The 25,157-nt window shown below is 39.8% G+C and overlaps 1 protein-coding gene across 1 annotated transcript in view; it reads left to right on the forward strand.

Annotated features, from left to right (window-relative positions):
* Nucleotides 1-25,157, forward strand: part of GLI2 (GLI family zinc finger 2) — a 263,871-nt gene that overhangs the window by 157,272 nt on the left and 81,442 nt on the right. The window contains exon 3 of the mRNA XM_025164234.2: nucleotides 17,727-17,832. Within this exon, the coding sequence (XP_025020002.1) occupies nucleotides 17,727-17,832 (106 nt within the window). The remainder of the gene's footprint in view (nucleotides 1-17,726; nucleotides 17,833-25,157) is intronic.

A 25,157-nucleotide genomic window follows, 5' to 3' on the forward strand; every position in this document is an offset into this window, starting at 1 on the left:
ACTTTTTTATTTTTTCAAAGCCATACACATTAATCTACAGGAACTCCAGGTTCTCTACAGCTGGGTTCCTCAACCTCAGCAACTTTAAGATGGGTGGACTTCAGTTGGGTGGCTGGGGAATTCTGGGAGTTGAAGTCCACCCATTTACAATATTTACCAAAAAAAAAAAAACAGTGGCAGGTTACCTTCCAGATAATCAGGCAAATGGCATTGACAGGTAGGAAAGAACAGTCCTCTTCTACTCATCTCTGGTCGTCTTTTCTCTCCTGCTGGCCCGAGCATCATCTCTATGCTGCATGTGTGCATGCTGTGAGTGTGTGTGGCCTCAGAGCCAGTAGTCCTTGTTTGACCCAACTGAGGCTTTCAACAACATGCTTGTCCATGTATAAAGGTATGGACCATAGCACTTGGGAAGTGGGGAGCCATAGGGAGTGATGATGGATGAATCCACTGTAGAATAAACCCACTTGGGGTCCATCTTCTGAGACAAGTGGCATGCAAAGAAAATGTAAGATCATTCTGCCTTTTCTCTATTCCTTGTAGTAATTTCCTCCTCCCCATGCAACACACCACCCCTTCTGTTGCTTCAGAGGTATCTAATACCTTAATATATTTCCAACTCTCTTCAATCTGAACTTTAGTCTGCCTGACTGTATCCTTACAGGCTTGAGCTATCAGACTGTTCCTCTCCTTAGTTATCAGTCCCTGCTTCTATTTCCTATAAATCTTCTTGTATGTCAGCTTGTCAGTGAATTCACTATTCATCCATTCAGGACTCTTAAAACTTTCCCCATTCAGTGATCATTCATGCCTGTACTTTCCATGTCTTATTTTAAGGAACTTCCATCCCTGAGGTTTGCTTGTCATTTGGTATTTTGAGCCATGGTATGCCGCCTAACATTTGTCAGAGTTCATTAAAATCTGCATTCCTGAAGTCCAAGGTATGTGACTGCTTTGAACTCTGATACGATATGGTCATTTTCTCCCAGGATGCTCTAGATCTCAGAAACACTGCATTCCAGGTTCAGGGACTGTATGACATAAGTGATTCTGAGAGAAGGTTTCATCATTTATCTTCACAGGGTCCTCATAGGATCTTTCATCAAAACACTGACTAGTTTTAAGAAAACAGGGGAAACTTTCTTTGGCAAGTTGGTTGAATTGCTCACAAAGATACACATTTCTGATACGGATACTGTTAGACTTTTCCCTATCATTTTGCTTCTATGTTTTTTCAGAATCAGTCTTATGTAATTTTATCTCAGCTGGCCTTAAAAGGCACTTGGATTGCCTGTATTAATAGTGCTTGCTGAGAATTACACTGGAGTTTAATTCAGCAAGCAACCAGTACTGGAGATGCTGGTTCTATGGGTTATGGGTAGAATTAGGGCTTAAGGGTTAGTTATGTTATTTTATTTATTTATCATATTTATATAGCCACCATCTCATACAAGGTGACTCTGGGCAGCGTACAACAATTAAAAAGAATAAATACATAAAAAACAATTACAAATAAAAAACTGTAAAAACACACAAAATAGGAGGAGATAAAATTAATAAGGGAACCATCGTAAAATCTCCCTGGTCCCCAGGGAGCCCCAGGCCTGATCACATAGCCAGGTCTTGAGGGACTTGTGGAATATTAAAAGGGATGGAGCTAATCTCACTTCTGGGGGGAGAAGATTCCACGAGGTGGGAGCCACGGCAGAGAAGGCCTGCCTCCTGGGACCTGCCAAATGTAATTCTCTGGCAGACGGGCCCACAGCATGCCTTCTCTGCCAGACCTGATGGGACAGGCAGATGCAATCAGGGAGAGGCAGTCCTTCAGGTAACCCAGCACCATGCCATGAAGAGCTTTAAAGGTCAAAACCAGCACCTTGAACTGGACCCGGAAGCAAACTGGCAACCAGTGCAGCTCGCAGGGCAGAGGTGTAACATGTACCACCCTAGGGACACACATAACTGCCCACACCCCTGCATTTTGCACCAGCTGAAGCTTACGGATACTCTTCAAGGGCAGCTTTATGTAGAGTGCATTACAGAAATCCAAAGTTATACACTGGGGAATCCTTGATCCAAATCTCATGTCACCTGTGACTTCATTAATTAGGCCTATTATAGTCAAATTCTATCAGCCACTGTCTGACTTCTTTATAAAGGGGATAAGACCATCAGCCAGAGCCCAGTTCTAGCTACAGTTCCAACCCCAGAATATTCCATTGCTCCTCCAGAATATTCCATTGCTCCTTCCATTGCTCTGGCCCTTCTAAACTGGTGATGGTGTCCAGTGGTTTTCTGGAAGTTAATCCTCTGAACTGAAAACAAAAGACTGCAGTCCAGACTGCAGTGCTCAACTGCTGCCCCCCCCCCAAAAGGTTGAGCAACGTAATCTGGAGGAGGCAAACAGGATGATCTTACATAAATGGAAAGACATCCTCCTGATACTAAGGAATGGATTCAGGATATGAGTCTTTAATTATAACTGAGGACTGAATTAATCCTATATTGGCACTACAGGGATCGATCTCTCTCTCTCTCTCTCTCTCTCTCTCTCTCTCCCTCTCCCTCTCTCTCTCCTTCTGCATTTTCCCTTTTTTTCTTTTATTATATTTAGTTTAATCACCACCAATGTATGTAGATTCTTTTCTCACTGTATAACAACTTCTGTTTTATTTTTCTGTTGGTATTATAGCTGCTTGTGCTTCACTGTTAAAAATAATTTAAACATTTGTAAAAAAAATTAAAATGTGGGGAGATGGAACAGTTCATTTACTTACTTATTTTTATTTGATTTTAATTTAATTTCCTAGACTTTAATTTACCAATCATATCTTACTCTGGGTGGTTTACAGTTCTGACTCCAATGATAAGATTAGAACAAGATAAAATATATTCATAAGAGTAACTACAACAAAATCCACAACATGAGGACTAACCGCTGCCTATAACATTCTTCCTCAGGAAGAAAAGAAATGAAACCACCCATCAGAGCCCATAGGCTTGCTGAGAAAGTCAAGTCTAGCAGCTTTGTGAAAGGGCAGGCAAGTCGGAGCCCCTCTGATGTTAGGGGAAGTGCTTTTCCAGAGGACTGGGTGGTGACAAAGAAGGCCCATCTCCAAGATCCCAAATGATGACGCTCCCTAAAAGTAGTTGGAGAGAATTCTCTGTTCCACATCTTAATATCCAGGCAGAAGCCACTGGAGGTGGGCAGTCCTGTAGATATTCAAGTTCTGAACCATGAAGCAGCACCTTGAATTGCACTCAGAAAAACACTGATAACCAATATAATAATTGAAGCAGAGATATTCCATGGCAAATCATGGGCTGCCCATAATTGTTTGAGACACTGCACTCTCAACCAGCTGGAGCTTCCAAGTGGCATTCCAGGGCAACCCCGTATAAAGTTCAGAGGCTGTTCAGGAGGAATCCTGTCCATGGCCAGCACTGCCTCCCTATTCCAGGCTGCCACTAAGGCCTCAACAGGAGTGCTTTTGCACATCCTTAATATCCCTAAAACTCTAGATTTTTCACATCCTTAACATTTAGCTTAGGATAATTCAGATAATGCATGTCAAACAGCCTGATGCTACAAAGTATATTTTATAAATGCTAACTATGAAATAGGAGTTTCCTGTAAAAACAAATGATGATACCAGCTTTTTGTAAGCTGATTGAAATTTAGACTACCCTGGTTTCCCTAATATAAGGCACTCTTGATGTGTTAAACTATAACTCTCATCATCCCCTAGGAAGCATCCCCAGGTTCCTGAGAATACTGTGGGTATTATCCATATATCAGGAAAGTATCACGGCTCCCATGACCACTAAAACTTGCTTCCTACTAGGCTGTCTCTTAGCCATCTTCACACTGCTGCTTCATTTGTATCCTCTGAAGCATTCCCTTTCTCCCAAATCCTTTGACACAACCAAGTCAGTGTAACTGAACTGAAGGCATTTTAACATTCCCACACTTCATCTTCTTCTCCTGACTCTACAACCTTTGATGATTTAACCTGCAAAGCCTATGAGGAGTCTTGGGTCAGACCCTCTTGCTCTCACTGTAATCTACAATCATAAAGTTGTTGTGGTGTAACTTAAGAGAGAAAGATGCAAAGACCATATACTACTACAAGGTCTCTGTAGAAAAGGAGAAATATAAATGTAATAAATAAAAGAAACTGGGATGTAAATGCAAAGGTGTACATTTATACATACACATATGAAATGATTAAAAGGTACTGATAGCCCTAGAAAAGTTCTTTAAAGGCTTTAAATACCACTATGTATAATATTATACCATACCTTTCTAATTCATTAGGCTCAAGTCTCCATTCAGGGATACCATATCTTTTAATATGTTCTCCTTCCTTCCATAGCTAAAAACACCCCAAATTTCCGAATGTTTTCTGAAACACTGCTCCCCCCCCCCCCCAGACATCTACCAGGACTTGTTTAAGCAGCTTATGGGCCTGAGTTAATTTTCACAGCACCTCCAAAAGGTGCTTATAACCTCTTCTTTTGCTCCTCTTTTGTCATGGTTATTCAGTGACCCAACTGGGGAATGAAATCTGGGGCTTCAAAACAGACCCAAGTTTCAAAAGTGTAATAATCATTTAATGTATCAGAAATGGGCCCGAATAAAGGTGTGTCATTGATCCCCAGCCAATAGGAGTGTTAGAAAGCCATTTCAGGAGCATATTGTTCCATCATTATTCATGCTGATATTTCCTGTGTCTTCATCAGAAGCAGCTGGCGTTGGTTCCCAGAGCAGAACAACTGCTTGTTCTGATCTCTGGTGGAACAAAAACTGCTTAGAATTCAGTACTGGGAGTATAGCTTGGCATAACTCTCTGACATGCCAGGTTACATGGCTTCACCACACTTTCCAGACAAATGTTTTATGGTACAAGCCTCAACTAGAACAGCAACAGCTAGAAGGCAACACAGGCACGTTATGTCTGAGTGGTTTCAGCATTCGTATCTAATTTATAGCCCCATATAAGGTATCGCCTTGGGGGAGCTCCACACGTTGCAGTTTTGGGGAAACCCCATTATTACACTCATATTTCCTGCAGCGCTATATGGAATGTGGATTTCTCACTCAGAAACACGTATGTACCTGCTCACCTTGGCTTTTGGCACTATTAACTAAGGCAGGGTTGTGGAATCTACAACTTTCCAGATGCTGCTGCATTATAATCTTCAGCTACCTCAATCGTGAGAGATGATGAGATTTGGAGTTCAGAAACACTTGGAGCTCAGCATCCTTCTAGATTATTATGTTGTTCTGAACTAAACCTATGTCTTTGTCACTATATGGAAGTTAGTGATGCTGAGAAAGGCCTCCAGAACATGAGAAATCCCCTGCGGTATTTGTAAGGATCGATATGGTCTCCCATTCTGTGAAAAGTCTCCATGACATTGATGGCTGAAGTTTTCCAGTGGTATTGAATGTACTGTTTTCACTGTGAGGATGGCACTCCCCCACCTCTCCCTTTAATGAATACTTAAAAGCAGTGATAGATTGGATCAGGATAAATTAAATAAGACTCTGTCAAACAAAGTGGACATGACAATGGTAGATGGCTCAATTGCCCAAAAGAAAATGCCTACTCTATTCCCCATTTGGATCAGGTTTGTAGTTGGCAGGAATCCTGGTCCAAGCATGTTCCTAGATGTGCAGGTATCTGCTGTGACCAAGAGATCTGTTTCTCTGTTGAGGTTGGTATCATAGTTAGTGGAATTGCTTAGATTCAGTTCTAAGGCAGGTTCTTTCTTTATGTCCTCTTTTGGTTAGTGGGTAAAGATAAGACAGCTGTTTACCTAGTGGTAACTGATCGTGCTGTGCACATGCATGGTTAGTAAGGGGTTGTCTGTAACATCCTGGGTGGCAGTATAATTTTATCCTTGCCCTGCTTTTACCAGAACAAGTTCTTTCCTCTTTGGTAGGACTTGATTGATTGATTTGATTTGATTTGATTTTTTTTTTTTTTGAGGCTGCCCAACTCCAAGAAGACTTTGGTGTCTCACAATATTTAAAATACACAATTTTAAAAAATGATTGGGGAACAAAATAATATCAATAACATTCAGAAAATATTTGACAGGGCCCTACAAACACCCTAACTCCAGGTCTGGTAGCAGAGCCAGTCTTAAGGGACTTCTGGAACCCTTGGAAAGTGAGAGCCATGCATATCTCCTGGAGGGTGCTGCTCCCCTCTTTCGTAGGGGCTGCGAAAGAGAAGGTATGCTTCCTCGGTCCTACAAGATGACAACATTTAATTGAGGGGACCTAGAGTGCACCCACTCTGCCTGAGAGTACTGGACAGGCAGAAACAACTGGAGACAGGTGGTCCCTCAGATAATCAGGCTCCATATTATGAAGGGTTTTATAGCTAATTGTCAACACCTTGAATTCCACTTGGAAACCAACTGGCAACCAGTGCAGCTCATGCAGCAGTGATGTCACATCAGCATAACAAGGGCAATCCATTACTGCCTGTACTGCTGCATTTTAGATGAGCTGTAGCTTCCAGGTGGTCTTCAAAGGTATCCTTATGTAGAATGCATTGCAATAGTCCAATTGTGAGGTGATAAGGGCATGAGTGACCATCTGAAGATCCTCCCCATTGAGGAAAGGACACACAAAGTGAACCTGTGCAAAGACCTTCCTGGCCACAGCTGCCACCTGCTCTTTGAGCAGTTGCTGCAAGTGCAGGAGGACCCCTTCTATCATGAAGAGTTGAGAGAAAATAAGTATAGCCTTGATTTTGTTTAAACTCTCTCTTTTCATATCAGCTGAATGTCTGGTCCTGCATGATATTGAAGATGAAAATAAATACATCACAGGGATTTGGAATCTCTTGTTCTTTTTCAGTTTGTGATCTTGGACAAGAATATAAGCACACACTAAGATCTGAAATTCAGGTAAAAAGGCTTCAGTAAAATTCCGAGCCTTGAACTATGCTTATTGCCAAATCATGCCTACTGGAAAAGATCGTGCATCTGGGCTCCTCTTAGATTTGGAAATCTCATAGCACAGGATGAGTAGATGATCCTTGGATGCTAATGTTACAGTTGAGTGAATTTTAACATGTAAGAAATGGCCTTGATGCTCTCAGGATCACTCCTGCTCATTCTGCAGAGTGGGATCCAGGCCTCTTGCTCCTTGCCTGTCCTGATGGCCCTATTGGCACATAACTTATACAGCTAATAGATTTTCTCAACTCTCTGTGTTTCTTCAGACTAGGATGAATCCTCAGATCCTGCTACTTAAGCTGTTTAGTGAACAGAAGTGAGAAAGGTCCCTCAGGTTCCCTCTGAAGGTCAGCCTATTGCCAAGTTGCTAAGAGAAGAAGAAAAAGATTGGGAAAGTGAGAATGAGAGGATTGAACTTCAAGAACCCTGTAGTTAAAAAGATTCAATGTTTCATTGTAAGATTCCACTAAGAAGCCCATAGGAGTCCTAGCTGTATACTGATTGTCCTATCACAGCAATTTTTTCCAACCAGGCCAGTGTCAATACACAGTGGAATAACTGCTAGACCCTCAAAAGAAAGGAAAAAATACATTAATATAGATGTATTATGGATTTACAGCCACATACACATACTCTGGCTTCTGTCTACGCATTAATCTGATATTACTCAAAGGGCCTGTGTAGTCGGAATCTTTTAAATAGAGATGCAGCCAAAGTCTATCCAAGCCAAAAATGCAGCATGACCCTATTTGATGTCAAACGAAAACAAAATCTCATTCACAGCCCAGTTTTACAAGAGCTAAACATTTCAATGCCAGTCTCAATGCCAAACCAATTCCTGCTTACAGTTTTTAGCATCGAGGGTTGAAATATGTATGTATGTATGTATGTATGTATGTATGTATGTATGTGTGGAAAACCAGTGCAGAATGCCTTTCTTGCTTCTTTGAAAAAAGCAAGGAGACCTCGGAAGAGTACTTCATTGCAAGAACAATGAAGGTGGCACCCCTTCCCAAAGGATGGAAGATGATTCTCCCTTCAAGAGGATGACTAGACTGAAAACATCTTACAAACCCATAAACATCCTGTGCATGGCCCAGTTTTCCTACTATATTAGCTACAGTTGCCAACTCCCACTGAAAACAATACTGGACAGATCTGTGTATATGACACACTTGTATATATATGTGGGGGGGGGGTGGCTATATACACTAGCAAGAGGCTGTACTCTTTTGACTGAATTAGTGACTACTGATTACAATTATTTGCCAGTAACAAGGCACTTCATTTGTAAAACTGATCTCTTATACGTACAACCCATTTCCTCATATACAAACAGTTCCCTTGCTCTATCACATACATGAACATGCAGAGAAAAAAGACTGACATTTCTACACTATAATCATCAGCTTATAATGCTGATTACAGTATGCAGTAAATACCAAGGGCTCTTACTCCCAGCAAGTGTGCCTAGGCTGCTACTATGCAGGAAATGGATATGTTTAGCCCAATGTATTCTATGTAAGCTGGGGTGGAAATTGAGGAACAGTTGGAGTACTGAAACTTGGGGTATGATCTTTTTTTCCTTTTTGCTCACGAAAAGGAAACAGGACAATAAAGGTCTTTGGTGCTGGGTTAGAAACACAAGGAAACCCGTGCATTTTTACTCTTTTTTACTGAACGCAGGAGATTTTATTCCTAGAGAAATTTCTTCTAGTGGTATTCAATCAGAATGCTATCATCATTCACCTTGGTTTTCCCTTCAAGCATAGTGGATGGGGGTCTGCCATGGGGAGCCTTGCTATCTTGTTCCCCCACTGCCAGAAACCTCTCCCCCTCTGTGTCAGCCACTGGATTTTCCTATATTATCATATTCTCAGGAGAAATGGGACACAAATCCTTAATGGAAAACTAGATAATTCTACATCTCTGGTTAGGTCAACTTGGTGTTTAGGATTACCCAGCCAGTTTGTTGCGTCTTTCAGTACATCCAGGGCAAAATCTGTACTAGGACAATACTGTAACTTTATTGGGCAAACCAAATTGCTACAAAACTGGGGAAGCTACCAGGAAGGGAATTTCTTCAAATTGGACTCTGCTGTGTGCCATTCAGAGACCAGACTACACCCAGGACTTTTCCCAGGACAGCTGTTAGACCAATCATATCTGGGCTGTAAACATCTGGACCACCAAGAGACAGAGAAAAGTCTCTTTGCTGCCATCTAAGATGGGATTTTTGCAACCCAGATACACTAGTTATGCCTACGGCTTTGGTCCAAAACCAAACAAAAATGCAACAATTTACCTCCCATCTGCTTTTTAAAAACTAATTAAAATACAGCAGTTGCTGACATATGTAACAGAATTTCTCTTACAGGCCAACAAACAGAGATACTATTTTCTTTTTTGGGTGACATCCAGTACAAATTCTCTAATGATTGTACCTGTATAGTACATATGTTTGCAAAGACCTGTTTTTTGAAAACATTTATTTTCTATTTTCAGCTGCATCTTTCAAACATTTCAAAGGTACACCCTCAAAAGCATCATATATGAAAAGGCCTTTAGTACTTGCCTTGCATGCTATTCAGTCCCTAGTGTGACTGGTGAAAAGAGTCAGGTGATAAAGGATGGGAGACCCTGGGCAACTATTGTTAACTTGAGTAGGTCATAACAGGGTTGGAGGGACAAAGATCTTGAACTGGTGAAAAGCAACTTCTTATCACGATAGAATTATTCCAGGCAAAAGTCCTACATGCACTTCCACAGAAGGAAATTCTCCTGGAATCTGTCTAGACTCACCTCTGTCCATGTGTATTTATGAAAAAAGTGAAGTTAACTTAGTAGAGCAGCATTAAACATTAGGAAGTTGATGTGGGAAACCACAAACTAGCCAACCACCTACTAACCTTATATCCTATGTGAACAAAGGCCATGTGGTCAGTTTATAATTCAGGATGTTGTGAAGACTCAGCAGATTTGAGGTTCAGTTAATCATGGGTAAGCATGATACACAAACACAGCTAGATGTCAGGACTTGACAAGTGTAAGAAGCTATGGGCAAGATGAATTTGAGTTTTAATGGAGGCCTGGACCACTAAGGTAGAAGTGGAAAATCTGCTAATACTGTTGGACACCTATTGCCATGTCTCCTGACCATTCCTTGGCTGGGGATGATGGTAGTTAGAGTCCAACAAACAGCTATAGGAAATAGGTTTTTCGCCCTTTTTTTTAAAAGAAGGAGAATGATCAAGCCCTCAGAAAAAAGAAACTCAGGTTTTAATACTTTTCTGTACATTTGCACATTTTTTTCTGGCTATAGAAGTATTTAATTTGTCCTTTCTTGCCTGGAGAAATAATTAATAATTTCAGGATTAGGAAGATGCCAGTTCTGTTCCCTTTAATAAAAGAAAGAAGGCTATACCCAATTTCAACTATCACAGAATGTGTCCAAATATCAGAGACTGACAAATTTGAGTGCAATGGATGGAAGCACCAATGGATGGATTCCACCAAGAGCAAAGTTCAGTGTCAAGGGAAAATAACCTTTTGAGCAGATTCACTTCAAACTTACCCACAAGTCTCTTCCTTTCTCTTAGTCTGTTCAAAGGCCTAAAGCTTTCTTAGAGACAGGACAACTACAAGCCAATTTGTGGCTATTCTTCCACATCCACAATATTGTACAACTAATTTCCAGACAGTGAAGCACGGCATGAAATGAATGGTTAGGGGTCAGATTGTGCAGCACATCTGATTCAACTGCAAAAAGATGTGATCCTAGGAAATGACACAGCTGCTTTAAGGAGTTGCAGCCACAGGTAGGTGCTATGTTTACATCTCCATGCATTTTTCTAAATGAATCTGAAGCAGTGCACAGCACCTAGTTTATTGCTAGAAACACTGTTGGAATGCCCACTATTAACCCAGAAAAGAACAACATGAAAGACGTTCTATTTTTCACAGCATTTTTAAAATCTCTGCTTGACCCAGTTGTGCACAACATGCAGCCCTCTGATTGCTCCTCCAGTTCAAACCTCTGCCTAGCCAATAGTGGGAGATGCTGGGCAATGGAGAATGACATGCTATGCATTCATGTGACTAAGTATTTGCCTTTTTTATTGTAAATTGCTTTGATATGTTTTATGGGAAGTAGAATGCTATTTAAATAAGGAAATTAAACTGAGAAATACTGCTTCTATCTCATCTGAACCTTATTTTCTACTGGAAATGTATTTATTTTATTTTTCTGGTATTCTGCCTTTCCTCCAGGAACTCAGGAGGCATACAAAGCGTTCTCTAATTTTTACCCACCACAACTCTTTGAGGTAGACTGGTGAGAGAGAGAGATACCCAGTGTTTCCTGGGGGGTGGATTTCAAAGATACCCAGTGTTTCCTGGGGGGTGGATCTCAAGCTGGGTTTCCCAAGTCTACACCTTAACAAAACATGATACTGCCTGTCAGTACTGTCTGTCTTGGATCCTGCACTTGTTTTTTGCCAGTCCTGAAATAATTCTTGCTAAGAACAGACAGCAGTACGTAGTATCTTAACATAGTTAATTCCCTCCCCAGGTCCAGAGGCTGTGAGGCAGAATGGAAAGCTTCAGTTCAGATCCAACCAGTAATGGGCCTAGTAGGCATTTAGTCCAGTGGCAGGGATATTTGCAAGGAAAGACTACTGTAGCTATTGAGGATGGACCCTTCTGTCAATACCAACTTCTATGGATGTTTGCAAGACATGAGCGAGACTTTGCCAGGTTCATCTATGGCACCATAACAAAATGCAGACCTCTTGTCTGTTGCTTAGAGAACTATGTGAATCAGGCCACTGTGGTTTGTAACTGAAGGTTTATCACTTAGTGTGCTGTAAGAATTTAAAGAATAATGATTTAGTAACGAAACAACAGCTTAACAGGAGGTCAGAGCCCAGTCAGTGACTTGATATTTCATGATACTGGGTAGTATATGGTCTTTTGCAAGAAATGAATGTTTATCAGAATATACAAGAATAGTGTGTTTCTGCCCACTTGGTTATATGGAAATAAGAACTGAGTATGTGAGATGAAACATAAACTGCAGGGGATGGTAAAAGTAGAAGAGCGAAGGTCAAGAATGAATGGGTGCTGAATGAATGTAGATTGAATTCAAAGCAAGTGACCAGTATGAAAGAAATAGTTTAGCTTGTGTGGCCATAGAAAGAAAATAAAATTGAATCACAGCTTGTATCTATAAAGGAAAAGTGAATGAACTAAGAGGAAGGGGAAAATCAAGGAAGTCATGGTTGGAAAAAGCCAATGAGATCCTTAAAAAAAGAGAAAAAGTTTAAAGAAGAAAAGGCAATACAGCATATGAAATGGGGTATGGATGTAGTAGAAGCAAAGATGGTTTGTAAGAAAGGTATGGAGCAGTCTAGTGAAGAATGTTGGTGTAAATTAGTTTTAGATTATTCCTTTTCTTTTCATCTTTATCAGTTATGTCTGATGCTATGGAATTCATGTAGTTTTTATTGGGCGTTTACGAACACGTATGCATCATTTCCAATCCTAGATGGCAAAGTGTTCCAGAGTCATTGATGCACCAATTTCACTATGTCTATTTACTGTATAATGCTATTTGAATAATCTGCTATTTTAAAATGAGTTGAATCACACACACACACACACACACACACACAAAACCCCTCTCACTTGTGAAAGCGAAACCCAACTTAATGCACTGTCAATAAAGACCTGGGGTGTATTATCAGAGGAGAGAATAGAGAAGGGGTCAGAGAAGGTCTCAGACAAAGTGGGAGGGAGCTGGGTCACAGCAGCATGACAGAGCATATCGCTTTGGTCTGCCTGTGGGATTCTCCCCAGATGAAGTCACAATTACCACATGGAATATTAACATGCTGGGAAAGCCATCTGTAGAACCCCCATCTGACTAGGAATGAGGACACAGGGAAAAAAAGACAACACAGTTGCTTTACAGTTGCTCTGACTTAACCTGTGATCAAAACTCCATTAGGGGCTTACATTTAATAACTTTAAAGTAAAATTACTTATTTGAAGTAGTTTACAAAATATGCCCAGTGAATAATATATGTACTTTACTCCAACAAAGATAATCATGTGGTTGCTAATTATACTTTGTCTGCATACTTGAAAGCCAGAGATAAATGTGCAGCTTGATACACACACACACACACACACACACATTCATTCATAAATTCCAGCATTTTTTTTAAGGAAAGATTTTCCTCCTCCATCTTCCCACATTGTCTTTCTAGGAGTAAAACAGCGGAGTCTATGACAGCACACAAATTACATGGCGTGTATTCCATGCTCCTCTCAAGATTACTTGATCATTGATCATTCACGGCAAATACTATTGGAAAAACTTTTGCTTTTTCTTAAGGGACTGGAATTGACATTGCATTTGCCTCCTGATGTGTTATGCTTAAGCTTCATATTTGGACAGAGCCCATTCATAGAATGACTATTATGCAAACTATGCTGACTGCATTAAAAACATTTAAGTATTGAAGTCAAACATTGCTTGATTGGGACCAAGTTCTTGCTTCAGTGTGACAATGGATCTGTTCATTTGACAATTCATAACTAACCATTGCTGTATAAACAATCACAGGATGTTACAGAAGTCTATCTTATTAAAGGGTAAGCATACATAATCAGAAATCTGGTGAGGAAAGGGAATGGTAAGATTTCCCCTGCATTTATCTACTTATAATAGGTGTTTTGACACCATCCTCCTATTCTCCAGAGGGACTTACATTGCAAGACAATGCAGACAAACCAACTAACCAAATGCTTATATCTACATCGGGATGTTATACTTGATAATATGAATTAATTTCAGATAAAAGTAAATAACGATCCAAAAAATTGGGGAGTTCTAACTATACCGATCACACACATAACTACTTGCAAATAAGTCAATGGCCGTTATTTTCTTTCCAGGGAAGTGGTATAGATACAATTTTAGTCGTCCGTATTTCTTCCAACTTTACAGGTAAGGATATTCCCTCTTATAGATGTCACCTTGGAAGATAAAATTTAACAGCCAAGAGAGTTTGAGAAGCCAAGAGAGGGCAAAACAATAACAGTAGGCTGTAATCAGGCCTGAAAAAGCATAAGGGTGTACATCCAGAGTGACCAGAGATTTACTGATAACAGCTTAGTAAAGAAAAGAGAAGCTATATTGTCCTACCAAGAGATATTTCTTGCTTTCTCAGAATGACTAGGCAACTATAGGCACCACTGATGGTGAATAGGTCACCCTCTGGTTGTTTTCTGGTGCTACCTGCCCCTGCAGGTAGGCAGGACCTGTTTGATCAGCCTGCCCCAGGCAGCTGATGGACTCTGTCGGGTTCCAGAGGGAGCTTGCAGTTTTCCCTAAGGATCTGGTGGGCAACTTGGCCTTGGTTGCACCCTGGAATAGATGAACATCTGAAGTCTTGGACTGGATTGCTCCTCTCTGTGCCAGTCCTGGGTGCACCTTGGTTTTCTGAGGAGCTCCAAGAGATAAAGGCAAAGAGTGAATCCAACCAGAGTAAGAGCCCATTTTTGGGCCTTTGTCATAGTGGCAAGGGCAGTGAAATGTTGCTATTTCTCCACCTTATTGCATCTTTTGATAGCTACCCTGTAGCCCTGTTTAGGGTGACCCATTCACTGCTGGGGAGGGATAGGCCACAGGACCATCTACAGGGCCACAGTGAGGAATATTCATGCTATCTGGCAAAAAGTCACTCACATTCACTTGGAGATGGACTCTGACAGGGCAGGTCCAAGTGAGTTGCCTGGGGCAATGTAGAGAGAAAAGGAGATGACCTTGACAGAGAGACAGAAAATCTTTTATCAAGACATCATCAAATAAACACTACAGGAGCCCAGATGAGGGGGGAGCAGTCTCAAAGTGTCTCAGACAACCCCCAAAGTCACATGAAGATAAAAGAGAGAGGGACAGAAGCACATTCAGACTTGCAAGATTCTGTTTAGCCAATCTTAATAAAAGTAGTTTTTGGCACAAGTTTGAAGTCTTGTGATGTTATCTGGACTGAGTTTGATTCTGTGAGTCCCAATGAAGTGGACAAGATCCTCCAAACTGTAAGTTCAGGCACCTGTCTGTTAGATCCAGGCCCCACCTTGATTGTTAAGGTGGCCTGGGAGGTGACCCAAGGGCGGGTCTATGCGAAGGTATCAACCTCTTTGAGGAAGGAGGTAGTCCTCCTGGCCTTGAAGGAGGTGGTGGTGTACTCTCTTCTCAAGGGGTTGTCACTGGGCCTTTATGTTCTGGGCAGTTATTGTCCAGTTTCCAACCTTTTCTTTGTACTGGTCAGACAGCAGTTGTAGAGGGTCTTAGAGGAGGCAGATTATCTGGGCCCATTTCAGTCAGGTTTCAGGTCAGGATATAATACAAAGACAAGCACTGGTCTTGCTTGTCAACAACTTGTGGCAGGGCTGGGATGGTGGTGGTGTACCCATCCTTGTACTCCTTGATCCCTCAGCAATTTTTGATATCATCAACCACAATTTCCTTCTGAACTGGCTGCAGGGGTTGGGAGTGGGGGACACTGTGCTGCAGTGGCTCACCACTGTCCTCGGTGGTTGGTTCCAAAGTGTTGATAGGAGTGGAGATTAGCACCCATGGTGTCCAGGGTTCAATTCTCTCACCCCTCCTGTTTAACATCTACTTGAAATGGCTGGATGAAGTTATCTGTTAATTTCAGGTTCAGTATCACCAATGATGATACCCAGTTGTACATCTCAACCCCAGACTGCTTAGGTGACTCTGTCAATGTATTGACCCAGGGTCTAGAGGCTGTTTGGGTCTGGATGGGAAGAAGAGACTTTGACTCAATCTTGACAAAACTGAGTGGTAGCTGTTTGGGCTCCCTGGATCGGAGATGTTTTCACCTTTGATCTTGGACGGGATTGCATTGTCCCACTTGAGATGGTTGAAGTTCTTCATGAAACTCGTTTGCATCCACTAGGGCCTAGGCCTGTAATTTTTACTCTGGAGGATATTTGCTTACTAGAACTAGGTGTGCCTTTGAGGTACTCAAATCAATTTTTTATTGAAATGTATGATCAGATACATCCATGGGATTAATCTGGGAGTAGCTGTAAATAGAAAAGAACAGACTTTGCCAATTCATTAGTACCATTATAATTTATGGTATTTCCATTCCAACTCTCTCTTCTTTCACAAAAGCTACTAGAAGATCTCTTGCTGTATACATTTGGTTATATAAATTTGATAGATAGATAGATAGATAGATAGATAGATAGATAGATAGATAGATAGATAGATAGATAGATAGATAGATAGATGATGGATGGATAGATAGGATAGATACATACATATATACATACATACATACATAGATGAGAGAGAGAGAGACAAATCCCTTTTTGTAACAACTTGCTGGAGGAGCTAATGTTATGAAGGCTATTGGAACTGCTGCAATCCTATGCATACAGTAGTTTGCCTATGAGAAATCTCAGTTAAGTATGGTAGAAATAGCTTTTGAATAAATGTGCATAGAATTGGGCGAGCAAAATATCTCAAGCATTATTCATTCTACAACCTTTTTATTCTATAGGATAAAAAGTTATATGAGAACCACACTTCCATGTTACTCACAGATCTACACTGGTCAAGTATCTACTTTGTATTGCAACTTCTACATTACATGGATTGGGGAATCTGCCAAGGGCTATTATTAATAGGACAGTGTGCTGCTTCAGACTCCATTTCAAAAAGGTGCTTTGGGGCACACAGGGATATAAGCATAGTGCTTCTCTGCAGCTTTCTTCCCAGGTTCATGAGAAGATGCAGCGGGGAGCCGCACAATTGCACCTTTTTGAAACAGAGTCCAAAGTAGCGCACAACTGTTATAATTAAGCCCAATTGTATAAATGAGTGTGATTTGGAAATATGTAAATTATATCTGTGGGTGGATGGGTGTGCACATACACACTATGAAGCCTAGCCTGCTGAAATTCTCATTTGTTGGATAACTCTCATCTGCACTTAGGCTGTACTTTGGGGGCCACTAATAAATATCACCATAGTTTTTTATAAATCAGAGTATTCTCGGGCCACTTTCTTTGGATGCAAATTTATGAATGAAAACAATAAGAGCAATTCAGGCTGCTTTTTCAGAACTGGAGCTGCAGGTCCTCTCTAGCCAGTGCTTCTGATAGACAGACTTCACCTTTGTTCTCTGCTTGTTTTTCCATACTTAAGTAAATATTTCCAAGTTTCACACTATGTTCATGTGTGTATTTGTGTGTGTGTGTGTGTGTATATGTGTATGTATGCAGTCACCTTTTAGGGAAAGGTGCTTCAGCAGCCACTCCTGGCAGTGGAAATGATGTGGCTTCTGCCAAGCTCTGTCAACTCTGATTTGTGTTAGGAGTCTAGCATTCCTTGGTGCTTCCTATCATCTCCCTGAGTTCAAAGAGCCCTTAGTTGCTTGTCTTTGTCAAAAACCCTGTAGGAGATCTTTTATGTCGAAGATGTAGGATTTCTCCTCATGACTTTGATTATTTATTCATTCCACTTCTCTGGTGTACTCTAGGGCTGCTATCACTAAGACCCCTTGTCTGCCTCCACACTTGCTCTAAAATGCATGGAGCTTTACTGCCTTTGAAACGATGGGTTTAAAAAAATAAAATAAGATACAGTGAAGAAGTGTGCTTTTTTTTTTTTGAAGTTCTTTTTCTCTTTTTCCCATCCACAGTTCCACAGCATATTTTTCCAGCCTTCCATTCTCCTTTGCCAATTGACATGCGTCACCAAGAAGGAAGATACCATTATGAACCTCACTCTCTTCATGCAATTCATGGGTAAGTCTTGCAAGTTCACTTTGATATCATAGCCTTTCTTTCTTGCATTTTATGATGGAGAGAAGAAATATGGCTGCCATGGCTTGGCTGCCTTCCCCAACAGAAAGGCTAAAAGGGTTTCTCAACAGCCTTGGGCTGAACTTCTGGAGATTATGAAAGCTGTACCGTAGTGCAGCATCTCTAATGGGCAAGTAAGGGGAAGACTGTGCTAATATAGCAAGCAAGGTGTTTGTTTTCCGTGACCAACTCATTGTATTCCTGGCTTCACCAAAATCTATTATGATTTTCTCTGTTTATATTTCCTAACCTGAGTGTCTCTGAGATTTGAAAGCATTGCATTATATAAATCAAAGGGATATGTATTATAATATATCATCTATCATTCAGATATGTAAATTATTCCATTGCTGATCATCTGTGTGATCATTAGATGGGAGATCACATCACAGTATCTGAGTGCATTGATTCATAATCCAGCATTCTATTCCTTTCTGTTGCAGAAGTGAATATGGGTCTTATCTGGTTAGAACTCAGTGGCTGGGGCTGGTGTCACAGGAATGTCAGTGAACCAGCGAATGTCAGACTTCTTATCGGCTTGTTCTTTCTAGTAACTAGCATAAATTGAATAATTTATAGATATGCAAATCTATGCAAATGAGCCAGTGTGCTATAGTGAATTTAAAAGTTCCATGTAGGTGGATACATCAGTGATGTTCACTGCAATAAAGAGCAAAATATATATCTGTGAGCAAGAGATTATCCCATGGCATATGATTCCACTGAACATGGATTATTTGGTGTGCTATTGTGACTAGAAGCAGGAGTTCCCTCTGCTAATACATGAACATTCTGCACTTACATAATCCACATTATGCATCTGGAAAGATGAATTCTGTGACTTGTAAAAATTGTGCACACAAAGTATATGTGCATATTTAGTTCTCCTGTGAATGGTCCATTCTCTGGGCATAGAAGGATTGATTCTTTAAAAACCATTTTGCATACTTTATTCTGGATTGCCCAGGCAAGTGAGTGATGAGTGGAGGACACTGGGAATGAAGGTTCGCCTTCAGCCACCGGAAATATTAGTCTTTCTGTCTTTGAGATTTTAACCAATATTGCTTTCAAGCACACTTTTGAAGCCATACAGTCTACAGACTGAACAACAACAACAAATAATTGAGATCCTCAATTATCTGAGCATGTACCTAGCATCATAATGTAGCTTATTTTTCTGTACTGCACAATATACTTGCCATACAGATGAACACGTTTGCTCTTTCTACTCCAGTCAATTCTAGATTAGAACCGCCATTCATCAATATTGCAAGCCTTCTTCAATGTCTCAGAGGCACGCCAGCCTTTCCGATGAATTTGTATTTCTGAGTCTTTCTCACTGGCTAGTGATAGAGAAGGATTTGTTGTAAAGCAACACAAGACTTTGGAGAGAAAGAAAACATCTCTCAAGAGAGGCATCAAGGGGCTCCTTAGCTTCTTCCAAATCTTGCAGCAGTCGGGGGCGGGGGGAGCCCTCTTTTCATCACAGCATAATGAAGAGCTGCACAGCTGAGGGGGTTTCCTCCCCCTTTCTCTTCTGGAATGCTGTTTCCGGATATTCCCCTTTTTTGAGGAGAGGAACTGCTGTGAGGATGAAGGCAGTCTGAAGGCCTGACAGCTGGGCAATTTCATGCAATGAGGAGCTGTGGAGGTCTTTGAAAAGGGTACTAACTGCTTCATTGTTGCACAGAAATACCAGGCACAGTGCCTGGGACAGAATGTGCTTCTCTGGCTGCTCAGAGTATCCCTTGGTGGATTTATCACAGCCTAGCAAGCTTGTTGATTACTGCAGCAAAATGTCCCATCATACCGAGGGGGTTCATTAATAAAACCTGAGTGGTATTATTGCACATGAGACAGCAGCCAGAATGCTATGAACTTTTAATTTTTTTGAAGGAAAAGGGGGCACCCAGTATCGGGGAATGTTTCTTTCTATACAAATGAAGCATCTAGCAGTTTCTAGTCTAGAAGAGCTCTAAATTACATCTTTGTGAGCCTCAAAAGTAATCTCTATGGAGTTAATTGGGATTTACCTGAGAACAAGTCTGCCTCTAAGTCCTTGTCCTCTGAGAATTCTTCTGAATATGATGGGCTCATCCTATGAACAGAATGGAAGCATCCAGAGTATCCAGGTGAAATCTGCAACTCCCCTGCAGGTGGACCAAAAACAAGTCTCCTGTTTTTACATCTCTAGAGAAATATATCATTATACAAAGAATTACAAATCAGAAATTAATATGAAGCAGCACAAATATGTACAATGGTGTAGGTATTGCACTTTGAAAGAAATGCTAGGAACCTCTAATAGCTTTGTTGCTGTTGTTGTTGTTCCTTCTTTGCTGCTCATTTATCCCAGAAATTCACAGGATTCACTGAATAATTTTATTAGATGGGAATCTAGTTAATCCATGATTGCCACTGAGACCAATCGTCCTCAAATGCACCATAAATCAGCCAGTTGTCTATCACATATTATCTTACTAAGCAGCTAAGACTCTAAGATCTTTAGAGATCTGTTTAGGTCAGTGACATATAATGCTACTAACTTCCAGCCTCTAAACCCTCAATGCCCCACAAGGGTTGTTGTACTCTTTGCTAATACCTGGTTTGGTTAAAAGGATGAAGGCATCAACATAGGCCAGCTCATCTAGTAGAATTCCTCTCCCTGATTGAAATGTGCATGTTTAACCGGATTTATTATTTAGACATAAAGTTGCAGCCAAATAAAATAAAATGTTGTTTTTAACTGTTTAAAAAAGTGACATCAACATTTTCAGTTTACTTTGGTACTGGAAGGCCCATAGCAAAAAGCTGTTAGAAATCAGAGGCCTTTTCTGTCTCCTTGGCAGAAAATGCAGTGTGGAAGTCAGAGAGCATGGCTTTCATTGATTCCAGACTGAACACAACTTAAGAACAGGCTTGCCTGTGTGCTTATAGAAAACCTTGGCCAAGTGCGAGCCGGAATGCACCCTGTAGATGCAAACTGATAGGACAACAGGTCAGGAATAGAAATGTGAATGTGGAAGAATTCCATCGTGGGTCCTTCTGCCCCAGAAGAATCCATGGTAAGAGGAGCACCAATAAAATGAATCTGATTGGCTTCCTTCTTCCCCTAAAAAAAAATCTGTGAGGGAGCCCTGGGCAGCTGGACTTGTTTTATTAGTATTCCCTTATTTTTTTAAACAAAACATTAAATCTTTGCTACATGACAGTTATATTTATTTTGACATTGGAACTATTGGCCTATCATATTAAGCAATTGAAGGATATTCTGGGCATAAAATTAGAAGTGTGGTAGGAATTGAAGCTCACTTCAGATGTTTATGCCTTTTAATAAAATGTGTTTGTATGGAAAAGCACTACCAGGCTTTTTCTGTTTTTTGGCTTTTTGGCTACCATAGATTAACATGGCTCTCCTCCTATCTGGGCATAAAAGTGGCTGAACACAACCTGCTGTTATATGCTGATGATACAATATCATCTTCAAATAATTATTGTAAAAAAAATCTTTATTTGTAAATATTTCAAATTGTTTTCTCAGATTAATATTGATATTAATAGATGGTTAATCTCAGTGAGTTTAGGAGTATAAATAGCTGTTGGAAAAATGAGTATCTGTTCAAGAGTGATACATGAACCTAGAGGGATTCCTGTGTAAAGACCGTTCAGGTATTTCAAACAGACTGGTAAGTTAAGAAAGTTGCAGTATTTTAATCAAAGTCTTCTAGATAGTATTAGAGGAATTTCAGTCCTCTATTGGTACATCTGCAGGCAAGGTTCAATAAGCTATCCATTTAGGTTGAAAGTTTTTGGGGAAAAAAAACTGAATAAACTTACACAACAATTTTGGTAATTAATTTATTGTGGCTTTACTGTCTCATTTCCCACGTTTTTAAAAAATGGTGTAACATAAGAAATTAATTCAAATGTTTTGATCACTCCAGCTATACTGTATCAAAATCAAAAGACTAAAAAATGAGAATGCAAGTTTCTTTGGCTTAGTGGTATTTTAAAATGTGGAAACAGCATTGGCTGTTAAATTAATACAAAGGATCTTGAAGAAACTTTTAGTTAAAGATTGGTTATTCACATTCACAATTCACGTTCAGAATTTTTTTTATTATCAGTAAGTAAGTCTTAATAGTAACCAATTCAAAGGAAGTCAAAGGAAATTGGAAGGAGTATACTGAAACACTATACAATACAGCTGTCAACATCCAAGATACCTTAGAAGAAGATGTTCCTTACTTGCAAGAACCTCTAGTACTAGAAGATGAAGTTAGATCAGTACTCCAGTCATTACCAAGTCGGAAGGCTGCAGGAACTGATGGAAGACCCATTGAAATATGCCAAGCAACAAGTCAACAATTTAGAACAAGTCAAAGTTCTAACTAAATTATGCCAGCAAATCTGGAGAACGACACAGTGGCCAACTGATTGGAAGAGGTCAATCTACATTCCAAAACCAAAAAAGGAGACTTAACAGAGTGTGCAGATTATTGTACAATAGCCTTAATTTCACATGCTAGCAAAGTAATGCTTAGGATCATCTAATGCAGGTTAGAGTTCTGTGTGGAAAAAGAGATACCAGATGTTCAAGCTGCCTTTAAAGAAGGCCGAAGAATATGAGACAATATTGCTCATGCACACTGAGAAAGACAAAGAATACCAACAAGAAGACAGTATGTGTTTCATCGATTATAGAAAAGCCTTCAATTGTGTTGATCATGTCAAACTGTGGAAAGTGCTCAGAAAAACAGGAATCCCAGAACATCTCATTCTCCTCATGAGAAACTTATATACAGGTCAGGAAACCACAGTACAGACAGAATATGGTGAAACAGACTGGCTCCAGGTTGGTAAAGGAGTGTGACAAGGCTGCATACTCTCCCCTTGTTTATTCCACCTATATGTGTGTGTGGAATATATATTAAGGGAAGCTGGATTGAAAGAAGATGAATGTGGCTTTAAAATTAGAAGAAGAAACATCAATAACATGTGCTATGGCAATGACACTACCCCGATAGCCAGAAATGCACAGGATCTGCAAGCCCTAGTAGTAAAAATCAAAGACCACAGTGAAAAAAAAGGGACTAAAATTAAATATAAAGAAGACGAAACTAATGACAACAGGTAGAACAACGAGCCTTAGAACTGACAATGAAGATATTGAAGTGATGGATAGCTTCTGCCTTTTCGGATCAATAGTACCATCAATAGTAAAGGAACAAGTGGTCCAGAAATACTCCACAGACTAGCACTTGGTAGAACAGTCATGAAGGCCTTGGAAAAGATATTCAAATGCTGTGATGTCTTTATACCTACAAAGATTAGAATATGGAAGCAATGGTATTCCCTGTAACACTCCATGGAAACAAAAGTTGGATTTTAAAGAAGCAGGATAGGAAGAATATTGATGCCTTTGAACTTGGAATATTGGAGAAGACTCTTGAGAATACCAGGGACAGCCAAGAAAATAAACCAATGGATCATTAAACAAATCAACCCAGAGTGCTCACTTGAGACTCAAATGACCAGGCTCAGATTATCCTACTTGGGCACATTATGTGAAGACCCAGCTCTCTGGAGAAGGCTCTAATGCTGGGAAAGGTGGAAGAAAAGAAAAAAGAAAAGAAGAGAAAAGAAAAGAAAAGAAAAGAAAAGAAAAGAAAAGAAAAGAAAAGAAAAGAAAAGAAAAGAAAAGAAGAGGATGACCAGCAGCAAGGTGGATGAACTCAGTTACAGTGGCGATGAGTGCACCATTGGGAGACCTGAAAGAACAGGTTAGGGATAGATCATCATGGAGCAAATCTATCAATGTGGTTGCTAGGAGTCAAAAACAATTTGATGGCAATCAGTCAATCAATCAGTTACAATAAGACCTTGATCTAACAGACCTGTGAAGAAAGGGTTCCATTAAACCCAAATGAATCCAAATCAACATCACTGAGGTCACTGGCATAATGAGGTCATTGAAATGGTTATGTCATTTGTATCAATTTTTGTCATTTGCATAATGTCATAATTGCTGTCTTTATATTATTTGCATAATGAGGCAAATCTCATAAATTGACACAAATGACACAAAAATGTCAATTACCTCATTGTGCAAATGACATAAATTGTCCAGGCAGACTTTGGAATATTTGTATGTTATATCAAGGATAAAGTCTAAACACAAATTTGGTCCACTGAATTTGAAATCTGTTAAATACAGGTCCAGTAAAGTGAGGTTTCACTGAACCTCTGTGTAAACAAACTTTGGGATGGGGGTGGTGGACAAAAACATTGAATACAGATATCTTTAAAATTGCAAATGTACTTATATTTCATCCCCACCTATGCTTTTCTTTTTTAAAAAAAGATGTGCTCTTATTTACTTTTTGTTTCTTTACTTCCAATCTTAGCCAAAATTGGAAAAACTAAGCATTGGGCCTGGGTGATACTTGGAAATTCATAAGGCTGCAGGAAAGACTGGGACTTCATAAAAACATCCAAAAAGAAGGGAATGGGAAACCATTTCAGTATTATTGACATTAAAACTGCAACATGAGTAGCGATGAGCAGCTGGGTTGACTCAAAGACCTTTATTATTTTTATTATTATTATTACTGATGCAATATTACTAGTGGGAATTAAAGGTGGGAAGGGGTCAAGATTCTTAATATGTTGTTGTTTCTGGTAGTTCTGAATGGATTTTCCTTGATTAGGTTCGAATGATGAGACTTTAAAGATTGATTTATAGATAAGATATAAGATATGGGAAGAAGAGCTGTTTCGTTGTTGTATTTTTAGTTACTGTATTAAAAGGAAAGGAAAGGAATATATAACTGATTTATTTGATAAAGGTTAAAATATATATGTTGTTATTTCTGGTCATTCTTAAGGGACTTTTGCTGATTAGGACTGAATGATGAGGCTTTATAATTTGCTTATAGATAAGAGATGAGATATGGGAAGAAGAGATCTTTTGATGAAATGTTAGAGAAGGTGATAAGTTACTGAAATTGTATTTGTCTTGTTGAAGGGGGAAGTAATTTCTTTATATATTTTTTTCTTTATATTTTTCTTTTTCTCTGCCCTTTTTCTTTTTATATTTTTATTAGTTTGTATTCATTTTTTATCTTTGTGTTTTTAAACTTTAATAAAAATTATTATCAAAAGAAGTGGGAAGAGGTCCTGATAGCAAAAAGTTTAAGAAACACTGGCCTAGAAGTCTTATTCCCACAGTGGCCAAACACATGCTCATGGGAAGCCCCGAGGTAGGA

This window comes from Python bivittatus, unplaced genomic scaffold (assembly GCF_059951505.1).
Source record: "Python bivittatus isolate LINGU-HERP-01145 unplaced genomic scaffold, Pbiv_v1 ctg000480_np1212, whole genome shotgun sequence".
Lineage (NCBI taxonomy): Eukaryota > Metazoa > Chordata > Lepidosauria > Squamata > Pythonidae > Python > Python bivittatus.